We start from the raw sequence: 13,695 nt of genomic DNA, 5'->3' as shown, positions 1-13,695 counted from the left end.
ATTTTGCCTGTTAGTTGCACAGAAGCACATGAATAACCTAACCAAGAGGTGGCAAACTAGGGAAAAGAGTAAAGTGGGAGATGATTTAATTAAAGAAATAACTTGACAAATAAACCACAGTGAGTGTACAAATTGGCTGCTCAATTAGTTTAAACAAGGTGTTGTAGAACTGTACAATAATTTGTGACTTCTCTTTGCACACTGTTATCTGAACAAGACACCTGATTCTCGAGGAGTTTTTGGTTACTGGATCAAGACCTCATCCTTACATTATCTATATGGTTTGATGAGAATGCTTGCCCCTACAATACAGCAACTGCAAACTAAAATATCAAGGTAGGGATTGTGAACCAAAAGCATGAAAAGGCCAGAGAGATGTGGCTGCAAAGGGATCAAGGTTAGGAGCTAAATATCCAAGGCTATGCATCCTATTGAAGGACAGGCAGACAGGGAAGACGTTGGTCTTTCAGTAAGAAGTGAAATTAAAATCGATAGCTAGAGATGATATAGAGGTGGAAGCATAGAATCTGTGTGGGTGTAGTTAATGAACCTCATAGGAAAAAAGGCACTGATTGAAGTTATGTACAGGCCTTCTAGAAGATGTGGGGAAGAAAATCAATCAGGAGCCAGAAAAGGTATGTAAGAGAGAGACTAATACAATAACCATGGGGGACTTCAATATGCAGGTGGATGGGAAAATCAGGTTACCAACAGATCTTACTAAAAGCGTGAAATGTCTATAAGATCATTGTTTTGAGCAAGGTTGTGGTAGAGACCACTTATGAACAGGCAATTCTGGACTTAGTGATGTGTAACAAGGTAGATTTGATTAGGGAGCTTAAGTTGAAGAAACCCCTGCGGAAGTGAGTATAATCTGATAGAACGCACCTTACAGTTTGGAGAAGGTGAAATCAGATGTAACAGTTTACAACTGAGTAAAAATAAGTAGAAAGACATGAGGGGAGAGCTGGCCAGACTTGACTGGAAGGGGAGCCTACCAGAGAAGATGGTGGAGCAGCTGGGGGTAATTTAGGAGGCACAGCAGAAATTCATCTTAAGCTAGAAGAAACTTACTAAGGGGAAGTTAGAGACAGCATTGAAGCAAAAGAAAAAATACACAATGTGGTGAATATCAGTGGCAAGCTAGAAGATTGGGAAGCCTTTAAAAATAGCAAAGGATAATTTTAAAAGTATATAAAGCAGGAGAGGATGAAATAGGTTCACTAGGATTACCAAAATAAATTGCAAGAGTTCTTTTAGATACATATTAGGTAAAAGAGAGGCACAAGTAGACATTGGACCACTGGAAAATGAAGGTGGAGAAGTTGTAAAGGGGATAAAGAAATGGCAGAGGAACTGAATAGACACTTTGCATCAGTCTTCCCATTGGAAGACACCAGTAACATACCAGAAATTCAAGAGAGTCAGGAGACAAGAGCTGTGTGCAGTAGCTATTACTCAGGAGAAGGTGCTGGAAAAGGTGAAAGGTCTGAAGAGGGATCATCATCCAGACTGGATGGACTACACCCCAGAGTTCTGAAGGAGATAGATGGCAAGATTGATAGAGGCATTGGTGATGATCTTTTAGGAATCACTGGAGTCAGGGAGGATCTCTGAGGACTGGAAAATGGCTAACATAAAATTCCTGTTTAAGAAGGAAAGGAGGCAGAAGACAGGAAACTATAGGCCATGTAGCCTTACCTGGGTTGCTAAGATTTGAGAGTCCATTCTGAAGGATGAGATTGAGGAGTACTTGGAAGTGCATGGGAAAACAGGGCTGAATCAGCATGACATCATGAAGGGAAGGCCATGTCTGATAAATCTGTTTGAATTCTTTGAGGTAATAGACAATAGACAATAGATGCAGGAGTAGGCCATTCTGCCCCCTTTGAGACTGCACCACCATTCAATATGATCACGGCTGATCATCCTTAATCAGTATCCTGTTCCTGCCTTATCTCCATAACCCTTGATTCCACAATCCTTGAGAGCTCTATCCGACTCTTTCTTAAATGAATCCAGAGACTGGGCCTCCACTGCCCTCTGGGGCAGAGCATTCCACACAGCCACCACTCTCTGGGTGGAGAAGTTTCTCCTTATCTCTGTCCTAAATGGTCTACCCCATATTTTTAAGCTGTGTCCTCTGGTTCAGCACTCACCCATAAGTAGCAAGTTAAACAAAAAAGAGCCAGACGTGACTGGTTTAGATTTCCAGAAAGCCTTTGACAAAGTGCCACATCGAAGCTGCTAATCAAAATAAGAATTCATGGTGTTCGGAGCAAGGTCCTGGCCTGGACAGAGGACTGGCTGGTTGGCTGATTTAAGGATGGTAATCAGTGACTAGTGGAGTTCTACAGAGGTCAGTCTTGGGACCTCAACCATTCACACTAGATATTAATGATCTGGATGAAGGAACTGAGGGCACTGTTACTAAGTTTGCAAATGACACAAAGACAGATGGAGAAACAGGTAGTATTGAGGAATCAGGAACTCTGCCGAAGGATTTGGACAGTTAGGAGAATGGGCAATGAATGTGGATAAAAAATGGACAAAGACTCAGGGTGTGTACTAGATGGAGTTTAGAAGCATGAGGGAGGATCTGATTGAAATTTAGAATACTGAGAGGCCGAGACAGAATGGATGTGGAGAAGATGTTTCCACGAGTAGGACAGCCCAGGATCTGAGGGGACAGCCTCAGAATGTAGGGCAGACCCTTTAGGAGGAATTTCTTCAGCGAGAGGCTGGAGAATCTGTGGAACTCATTGCTGCAGAAGGCTGTGGAGGCCAAGTCATGAGTGTATTTAGGACAGAGATAGATAGGTTCTCGATTAGAGTAAGGGGATCAAGGATTATGGCAGGGGGCGGGGGAGGCAAAGGAATGCGGTTGAGAGTCATGATGAAATGGCAAAACGGAGTCGATGGGTTGAATGTTCTAGTTCTGCTCCTATATCTTATGATCCTATGGATGATATTTAATGGAGTCAAAAGGAATCTTACTTGCCTACTGCAGAGCCAATTATTAGGGAAGTAAATGCCATTCAGGCACTTAGCAGGACAATGTCGGCTTTCTAAAGGGTCAAGGAGCTTGGAGGCAAAATACCACTTGCCAAAAACTGCTGCTCAGTCAGAACTCAGCAATTCCATTGCAATGCAGTGCCACTTGGCAGCAATGGTTGCTGCGAGTAGGATTTCCAGCTGTGGTCTCCGAACATGGATGATTGATAACAGGGGTGGAAGGGTAATGGGGTGTGGAGTTTCAGAATGGCTGCAATGCCAAGAAGGTTGCATTTGGTGGATCTCCCTTCTGAAACCAGGCACTGTGCCTTTGAACAACGGGTCCCCTTGAGACCCAATAAGCAATCTGTATGATTTCTCCCTACATGCTGAGTCACCTCTGCTGCTGGATTAACATCACTGGCAGTGAGATAAGATCTTTAAGTGTATAGTAATGGTTCACTTCACAGCCTCAATTGACAAAGTGAAGAGCAGGCCATCCACAGACCTTCTCTCTACAGATTTAATCAGGCTTGATTTGGGAAGAGGTCTTCACCCGCTACACTTCCCTTGATTAAATGCCCCATGCTGCCAAACCCATGACTGGGGCAAAAGAGTATCAATCAACCCTGCACTATGAGAGATTTATGAAAACAGTTTATCCTGCTTATATTTGTTTGGTGTAGGCATCTGGTCAAAGTAATATTTAAACTGACTGGCATATTCAAAATGCTTCTTCTTGAAAGAAATTAAATGTTTTTCATGAGGTTCTTCAGGGCAAAATTTGTCATTTATCGGAGAATGATCTTGTTGAATATATTCTGATTCTCTTATCCTTGAAAAAATACTTTCTTTATTGAATCACGAAATGTAGGCCAGCGTTTATTGCCCATCCCTAACTGACAATTAGCAGGTGGTAGTGAGTTGTATTCTTGAATTACTGCAGTCCGCAGTACTATTTAGAAAGCAAATTCCAGGATACAGTAACAGTGAAGATTCAAAAAATTTAGCTCTAGGACATAAAACCTACATATGATAAGTCAGGTGACTTATCTGACACAAAACTACAGTAACATGACCAAAATTTAGAAAATTGCACTTGAGAATGTACAGAAATAACAATTACAGCAACATGTTAAGAACTCAAGCCCAACTCGGTAGTTGATGAAGTACAAACAACTTTGAATCCTACATTTGATAAATATATTGAGAAACATGTATTTAAATAGTTTAATTGAATTTTTTTAAAAACTGACCATATTTACTGTGCTCTTAAAGTTGAACCCCAGATCTTGGAGGGAAAGAAAACTCATTAGGACCAACTGCCATTTGGAATCAGCAAGCTCCAACAATGACCTGACATTTTCTTCATTATCCTTCGTTAATTGAGACTGGAAACAATCTTCTAAACTTCGCATAGATGCTTCAACCTGATTCATGTCAAACGTGATGTAGAGATTAGTTTCAAAACAAACCCATTGCATATAATTTCATCTTTCAACATAGTGAGTAGTTTGATGGGGAACTTAAATATTTCAAGTAGCGAACAAATTATAAACTAAATTATTGATTAGAAAAAAACAAGTACAGTGTACACTGAAAACATTACTGTTTGAAAGTTTATAAAACCCGGCTTCAAAAACAAAGTTGTAAGAACACCAGGATTCACAAGATTACAATTTTAATACTGGAGGATTAAATGGAGGGAGATAGATGGAGAAAGACTGTGTTTCTAAAGAGGGCCAGGAGACTTTAAGGATCAACCTTTGAATGTAACCATGGAGTCTGGGGTGTCAATTCCCAGTTTCTGGTCTGAGGAGCAATGGCAGAAAGAAACATTATGGCTTTGTAAACCAATCCACCAACATCTCACATTGTTCAACTGATCAGACTCCCATCAGTCATCCAGCAGCACTCCATCACTGTCAGGACTCTAAGCCTAAAATAGAGATACTCTACCTCACCCACAAACATCCAACAATGTCAGGTGCACATCTAATTCCGTTTGCTTCCACATAGCTCAAATTATTCATCCACCACAGACTTTGGTTATAGCAACAGATTTTATCCAAGCCGTAATATGTACAATTGCTAGTGAAAATCTTTAGAAAAAATTTTAAAAACTATTTGTAAAAATATTAAGTGTTATTTAAACAGTAGATAATGTCAAATGCACAAACCAAATAACATGCCTTCCCTATCAGTATTCAGTTCAGTGAAAATGACAAAGCATGCAGTGTAGTGACGATATTATCTGAGTAGTCAAATAAATCCGTAAAAGGATAAATAGGCAAAGTGTTTTCCCTGGGGTGGGAAAGTCCAGAACTAGAGGACATTGGTTTAGGATGAGAGGGGAAAGATATAAAAGAGACCTAAAAGGCAACCTTTTAGAACATAGAACATAGAACATAGAACAATACAGCACAGAACAGGCCCTTCGGCCCACAATGTTGTGCCGAACTTCTATCCTAGATTAAGCACCCATCCATGTACCTATCCAAATGCCGCTTAAAGGTCGCCAATGAATCTGACTCTACCACTCCCTCGGGCAGCGCATTCCATGCCCCCACCACTCTCTGGGTAAAGAACCCACCCCTGACATCTCCCCTATACCTTCCACCCTTCACCTTAAATTTATGTCCCCTTGTAACACTCTGTTGTACTCAGAGGGTGGCACATATATGGAATGAGCTGTCAGAGGATGTGGTGGAGGCTGGTACAATTGCAACATTTAGAAGGCATTTGGATGGGAATATGAATAGGAAGGGTTTGGAGGGATATGGGCCGGGTGCTGGCACCTGGGACTAGAATGGGTTGGGATATCTGGTCAGCATGGACGAGTTGGACCAAAGGGTCTGTTTCCATGCTGTACATCTCTATGATTCTATGACTCTATAACTGCTCAACTGAGCACATTGTTTTTTTTTAATATTGGTAATCAATCACATATGAGCTATGATCAATGCAACAATCTGTCACTGCTATATAGTCATCATAATTCTTCTATCTTGTAAGTTGCAGATAGTCTTGCAGCAAACAAGACTCTGTGAAAAGCTAAAGTTCATCTTAAAGAATTACCATAATGTCTAATTGTAGTAAATGATCTTTAAACCCGAGGACTACTGGTCTCACAGTCTATAACCTAGTGAACGTTTTTCAAAATGATCAATAAAATGATCTTATCGTTATAAATTAGATTCCTAATTTTTCAAACTTTGAAAATTATAAAGCAATGTGAGATTTTAACAACGTAAAATGCCTTGCTAATCTCAGAACTAGAAAGCATTTGTTAATTTGAGAAATTAGAGTTTTGCAGCGTTCTGAACAGCAAAAAGGTTTATTAAAATTTCATCAGTAGAATGATTTTTAAAAAGAAGTATCCACCTCTTCAGCTTCTTTTAGAAATGTCCTATAAGATTGCAAGTGTTCAATCCGTATATTCAGGTTCCGACACAATGTTTTCCATTCAGCATTCAGGATAAAAAACCTCTCCGAAAATAATTTTACTTCTGGGACATCAAACAGTTCTACCTGTTTGATGATGTCTGTAATGTGTGCTAATTCATTCTCTACCTCCTGAAACACAAAATATAATTTCAGTAAGTTGTATAACATAAACAAACAGGGAAAACAATATGTGATAGGCCAAATATAAAAGGAGGAAACAGTGGAAATATTCAGCAAACCTGGCAGATCTGTGGGAGAGAAACAGAGTTAACATTTCAGGCTGATGACCTTTCATCAGAACTGAAAGAGTTACAAATATAACCATTTTAAAGCAAGAAAAGATGCACAGGAAGTGAGCGGAAAGAAAAAAAACAAAAGAAAAATATCTGTAATAAGGCAAACTGTGGTAGGCGTTAAATCGCAAAAGGGATGCTGGTGAAAAGCAGTGATGTAGCCATAGGTCCGGAGAAACAGAGGGCTGCTCTCTCAGGGACAAACAACTGGTTTAACCCAAAGGGCACCACGTTTCAGGCAAGGGGCAAATTGAGGAGGTGACACCCTCATGGTATGGGAATGGTACCAGCCCTGTTAGCGTTACTGTGCATCACAAACCAACCATCCAACAGACTGAGCTAACTGAGCCCAAGTGCAAGGCAAAGAGGAATGGTAATGGGATAAGAGAAGTTGTGTGTAGAGGAAGTAGGAACAGCAATAGCAACATATGCCATTTAGGAATGAAACAATAAAACGCAGGATAAAATGGGGACAGAGGTTACAATCTGAATTTCAATTCATTAGAGTACAGAAGGCATTAGTTTACCTAACTGATGAATTAGATGGTTTTTTGAGCTTCAACAGAACAGTGTAGAAGGACAAGGGCAGAGAGTGAGAAAAGAACTGAAAACTAAACTGACTGGGAACTCAGCACCACACTTGGAACTGAGCGGAACTGTTAGTAATTATTCTGCTTTCTCATTATTCATAATCTGGAAACATCTTTTGTTTCTTTATTTATCCCATTACCAAATGCTTTTGCTTTGGACTGACACAAATTCATCATTATTTTTCCCTGCTTTTCACCTCATCATAGATTTTTTGCTTTGTTCTTTGTTTCTGCTGTCTTTTTCCTTGCCTCTGTACTTACTTTAAACATGTTGAATCTCTCTTTGAATGTCCCCCCAATTCTGATGAAAGATCATTGACCTGATACTTTGGACAGAATTTACTTTCCCTTCCATGAGTGTGCTGGAAGGCAGAGAGGGAACAGAGCAGGAAGGTACAGGGTGAAGAGCTCTCCACCTTCTCGATCCTCCGTCCAATCAGTGAGGGCTGGGAAACCTGAGAATGGGCCTCCTGCCTGAAGCCCAGTTGAGGCCTTGAAGTGACCACTTAAAGGTTAGTTAAGAGCCTCATGATGCTGTCGCTGGACGAATGCCAGTGAATATGTGGGTAATGCAGCGGGTGGGGGGCATGTGTGGTTGTGCAGGTGTTTGGAGGGTCGTTCCCTCACTACTGAGTGTCCTGTTCACCAAAAGTACCTGATATTGGAAAGGAAGATCCTGAGGAAAGATATCCCACTGCTCTTTACATTGAGCCCCCTCACCTACCTTGCTCAGCCCTTCATGATTGGCACTAGAAATCCAGCCCCATTCACTTGCACTTCAGGGTTCTGGTTACAATTATTTATCCTCAGGCATCTCCAATTAAGACAGTGATCACAGATCCCAAAAATTGGTGGCATTTGATTGGTTACCCGCTCTCGGAGGCTGAACACCTGAGCAGCAGCAGCAGTTACCAGCGCTAATACTCAATAGAGCCAACTATGAGAAATTAAATTGCCTTCAAGTAAAACAAACAGGGAAAAAATGCAGGAGAAAGACATGCTGGTGACTCTGAAGACAAATAGATACTATTGTTTGCTCATGTCAACAAACTTTGTGGCAACACTCAACACAGAAGAGTACTTCAGAAAACAATACAGAAAGCATTTCAGACCTGACAAAAGACATGCAGGAACAGCAGGTATCTGCAGTTCCAAGGCAGAGATGTAGATTTATCAGGAATCATGGTCAGTAAGAGCTGACCCATATCGGAGTTAAACTGATGAGCCAACCAGACATGAAGGATTGTGTGAGTTCAAGGCAAAAAGTTCAAGAGAAAATGACACAATTCAGACTGTCAGAAAGACTATCCACGTCAATTGACTTCTCCCCAAAAACCTATCATTCTTCCAAGTCCAAACAGGACGTGTATAGGGAGAATAGTGAAATCTCCATGACTTTGGAATTTGTCAAATCAAAGAACTAGAGGAAAATGGGGTGATTTAGTTGTAAATAACAAGAGTGGTATGAACTTTAAGTTTGATAAGTTTGGAGCAGATGTGGTAGATGGGTCTGAAAGAATGGAGTGCAGTTACACTCACTGTGATGATGACAAGGACTCGGTCAGAATAAAGAACAAGCTGAGCTGAGGATAGTGTGATCCTTGCTAGACCAGAAAAGGTGGATGTTTGAATTCACATTAGACCAGTTCAGCTTGAAAGAATTGTCTCTCTCTTTCTTACATATACACACACATACACAAGCATGCATGTATTTTAAAAACAGACAAAATAAGGTTCTGAGACTGCACGGATCATTAAACTGGAATCATCTTCAAAACCAAGAACAACATGATCTAATGGAGGAAAACTATTCTCTCCAGCATCAATAATATTTTAAAAGAAATACATGAGTAGATATATAATTATGAAATAGTAAAAGAAAACCATCAACAAGTTTTTAGATTAGATTACTTACAGTGTGGAAACAGGCCCTTCGGCCCAACAAGTCCACACCGACCCGCCGAAGCGCAACCCACCCATACCCCTACATTTACCCCTTACCTAACACTACGGGCAATTTACCATGGCCAATTCACCTGACCCGCACATCTTTGGAGTGTGGGAGGAAACCGGAGCACCCGGAGGAAACCCACGCAGACACGGGGAGAATGTGCAAACTCCACACAGTCAGTCGCCTGAGGCGGGAATTGAACCCGGGTCTCTGGAGCTGTGAGGCAGCAGTGCTAACCACTGTGCCACTGTGCCGCCCTTTTTTTTTTTTGCTAATGTTGTTGATGATATTTCCCAAAATTATACAGTTTTACATTTCTGATTGTGAAGAATCAGGAGGTACAATACCTTTTACTGTTAGAATGTAATTCAATATTCTGCAGTAAATTTATTATTTTACGTTACAAAACCAATACATAAAGTTGAAACAAAACAATAAACTTCACCTAGAAGACACATGCAACTTTATAAAATGGACATCCGCCAATATAAATTACCTTAAACTGATCAGCCATTTCTAGATATTTATTCAGAATGTCTTCAATTTCAGAGAGAGAGGAACCTGGTTCTAATGTACTGGAAAGGCGTGATCTGTATGCTTGGAGACATCCTGAGACCTTGAGAAATTGCACATTTAAAGTCAAATCTAGCTTCTACAAATCTGCCCAAAAAACAACCCGACATAGTAATTTATTTTATGAAACAAATAATTTATTTTATAAAGTTAAAGCAGTTCCTTTAAAAGATAGGAAAAGGTGAAATTGATCTTAAAAGTATTGTTATGTTAGATTAATTTATTTGTTCTAATTTTTCTGTCCAGTTTTTTCCCATTATTTAACTTAGTCATCTCTTTTGAAAATATTAGACAAAGTTTTAATTGCTCTTGCTTTATGTCTGACTTTCACTTTCACATGCCAGTGGCCTTTCTAAAATATATAGTTCTACTCAAGTAATAATTTTGTTCCAATATACTGCAATCATCTAAAATAAAGTTTTCAGTTTATAAACCTGGAAAAAGGTGTTCTATATTTGACTATCAAGGATCCTTCCTGTTGAAAAAAAACTTCTGTCTAGCTCTTCGGATTATTTCTAAGACAACTCTAGCAATGTACAAGAGTAGTCTCGCTTAGTGCTTTGTTACACAGTCATGCAGCTTTGACACCAACTATTTTCCTTAAATACTCAAATCCCAAATTTATTCAACTTGTCATAAAAGTTACATAAGACTGATCACTGTTCAGTTGTCATGTTGAGGAAATCACCCTTCATGTTAAGAAGGTTTTTCTTTGCAATAACTAATAAGATCCTAACTTAGAAGCTGTAATCTGAACAAAGTGGACCTCCTACTACGTATTTAATGTAGCTGCTCATATTTATGGAATTAAATATTATAAATAATCAATCAATCATAAGTGAATTAAAATATGACAGAGGCTTTTCTCTGCTTGGCTTTAGCAAAGATTTTCTAGAGGTTTTTTTGTCAGATGATCAACTAACTGAGGTACAGTTTCACTGGCTCAAAATTCACCACAGCTCTATCTTTCTTCAATTCTCATGAAAAGATCATCTCAACCTGAAATAATTTCCTCACTGATGAATTGCCGAGTATGTACTTCTATCACTTTTATTTTAATTTCAAATTTCCAGCACCCAGAGTTTTTTGTTTATTTTTCCATTGAATAGAACATTTCAAATAAGCACTTATATATTATTGGTACTAACCAATCTAATATTTGTATTGATTTAAGTGTACTACAAGCTATGGAACAAAATCCTCCACCCCGCCAATTTGAGTTAGTGATGACAGAAATATACACAGGTTAAACATCATAATTAATAATTGATGCTGCACTATTAAGTGTATGATCTTTTGTCTTCTTGGGTGTTTTACCCTTGAAACATCACATTTGCTTGGGAGAAATGCGCTTGATCCACTAAATGGTCGCTTACACTACTGTTTCAGGTTCTTGTAACAAATTAATGTGAAGGTTCAGTATGAATTAGCTTTTAAAAGCTGAGGAGAAGTGTGTGAAAAGAAAATTATTAAATTAATTTTATTAAACGTGTATTACTAAACACAGCATTTGAACAATACGCAAAGCTCTTCAATCATGTCACCTAACAAAATGGTTTTAGCAAAATGGTACAAATCATTTGGATTAGATTATTTTATACCTTTTCAAATTGATCATCAAAGGATGTGGTCAATTGCTGTTTCTTTAAAGCTAGCTCTTTATGAGCAAAGCATTGTCCAGTCAAATGATCTACTCTCTGTTGAATGTAGCCAATCATCTCCTGAATTCCAGTGGCTCTGAAATGAAATATACAGAGACAGCTGCTGATATAGTTCCAGCTCGAATGAAGGGACTTACCGAGTGCTAAATTAATCCAGAAGAGACATAATAAAAATAGGCAGGAGTCAGTAACCTATACCACTTCCACAAAAAGCAAGTCATTCTTCTGACCTTGCAGATTTCAGCATTTGAAAGATTCTCACATTCCAACACGTGCAAGGAGTTACCTCTCAGATATTTTAAAGTTTCCTTTGAATTATCTCAAATGTTCATACATATTTTGCATTAATAATTCACTGCATTAGATTTTACTTCATTTTAGCTTCCAAAACAAAAAGGGGAAAAAAAACATATCTAAAATTCTGCATTTCCTATGCTTATGTCTGTACTTTAGTTTTTAAAAGTAATGTTTTCTCTAAATTTTAAGAAAAATGTGTAAGTGTTGGTTCACAGATGGTTATAGCATAGGAGGAGACCATTCAGCCAGTCATGTCTGTGCTGGCTATCTGAAGGAGCAATTAACTGAGTGCCACTCCACTCTGCATTCCTTCTTAGATAGTAATCCAATTCCCTCAAGTGCTTCAATTGAATCTACCTTCACCATGTTTTCAGGCAGTACATTTTAGATTTTGCTGCCTGAAAAGGTTTTTCATATGCCGATGATCACATCTTGGTTTGGTTACAAAGCAGCTCTAGTCCAACCATCTATGGATAATTTATACTTAGATATCTGAAGCCTTCCCGTTTTTATGAAAAATTAGGATTTGTCATCTGAAGTCAGGTGAAAATATTAATATTTATCTGTCGTTTTCAAATGACATATAAAAAGTATTGTAGGCAAAATTAAAGAAAAGCCTCTGTAAATAGGCAAGGGGATCATGATGCACAATTATTTATTAAAATATAACCTGCTCATTCACCTAACAGTGTTCCACAGCAAGAGGCCCTAAAGCTCATGTGAGGCTATTAAACTGAGCTAATTTGCATTACTGAAAGTGATCTTGCATGCTTTAAAGAGGAGGTCCAAACCAGTGACAGCAGAGCTGGAAGGGGCAAGGAAAGGCATTGACAGCAGGAAGAGCATCATGTAGTAGTATTACTGGCAAAACATATAGTGTTGATTCTCAGATGTTGCACTTGGTGTTGCACCAGATGTTACCTTGGTTCAGATGGTTGACAGAAGGAGAGAAGATTTGTGTCTGCAGGGGAAAGGTGGCCCTCCAAACTGTCAGAAGGTACTGAGACGAGATCACTTTATTTTCGTCCTCACCGACTTAGCACAACGATAATCCTAAAACTCACACTGCACATCTTGAGCACACCACCAACCTCAACAGCCACATCACACCATGTTCACTGACAACAGCTGCATCTTTCGTGTACAAGAAGATACTGCATAACAGTAAATAGTACCCATGATGTGGAGGTGCAGGTGTTGGACTGGGGTGGACAAAGTTAAAAATCACACAATGCCAGGTTATAATCCGACAGGTTTATTTGTAAGTACAATCTTTCAGAGCGCTGCTCCTTCATCAGGCAGCGAGTAAACAGTACCATATAACTGGTGCAGAAGCTTGTCCTTATTCTCAAGGAGGAGGTGGTGCTTACCATTCTTCGAGCCACTATAACTGAGGGTAGCACAGAGGTTCAAATTAATTAAGGTAACGGTGTCCATCTACTTAATCCACATTGTCACATTCCACTTCCCTCACATCCCACTTTCTTTTTTGATGTACTGGCTGCAAATAGTGTATAGTAACTATGCATCTATTCCTCCCCCAACCTCCCTTCTCCTCACTGCAAACTAACTTTGTACCGATCTCTTTTCAAACACCAAAAAGCTGCAACTTTTTGGCCCAGTCAGCAAAGGAACAGCAAGACATGAAAGAGTAGGAAGACATCGAAGAAGAAGCATAGTCACTCATTTCACATCCAGCCACCTTCTCAGATTTGAACACTGCATTTTATTTCAGTTGGCAGGTTGGAGGCAATATTTGCTTGTTATGGGAGAATAGGTATTGGGCATGAAGCAGTCTGTAATCTGGATCAGGGGCAAATGCAGCATAAATGCTAGTTCTGCAAAACGTCAGCTATGAAAGGATACAACAATACAAATTAGGAGCAGGA

At 39.4% G+C, this 13,695-nt stretch overlaps 1 protein-coding gene across 4 annotated transcripts in view; it reads right to left on the bottom strand.

Moving 5' to 3' along the window:
- Positions 1 to 13,695, bottom strand: part of ccdc141 (coiled-coil domain containing 141) — a 135,049-nt gene that overhangs the window by 73,234 nt on the left and 48,120 nt on the right. For 3 of the 4 annotated variants that reach the window (XM_072579115.1, XM_072579117.1, XM_072579118.1), the window contains exons 9-12: positions 11,450 to 11,585; positions 9,772 to 9,891; positions 6,379 to 6,570; positions 4,251 to 4,424 (exon numbers count right to left, since the gene is read on the bottom strand). In XM_072579115.1, coding sequence (XP_072435216.1) covers positions 4,251 to 4,424; positions 6,379 to 6,570; positions 9,772 to 9,891; positions 11,450 to 11,585 — 622 coding nt within the window. The remainder of the gene's footprint in view (positions 1 to 4,250; positions 4,425 to 6,378; positions 6,571 to 9,771; positions 9,892 to 11,449; positions 11,586 to 13,695) is intronic. The other variant, XM_072579116.1, reaches the window with a different exon arrangement.

The sequence above is a fragment of the Chiloscyllium punctatum genome, chromosome 10 (genome assembly GCF_047496795.1).
Source record: "Chiloscyllium punctatum isolate Juve2018m chromosome 10, sChiPun1.3, whole genome shotgun sequence".
Classification (NCBI taxonomy): Eukaryota; Metazoa; Chordata; class Chondrichthyes; order Orectolobiformes; family Hemiscylliidae; genus Chiloscyllium; species Chiloscyllium punctatum.
Note: the sequence above shows the minus strand (reverse complement) of the source record. Positions and strands in the feature narration are given on the sequence as shown.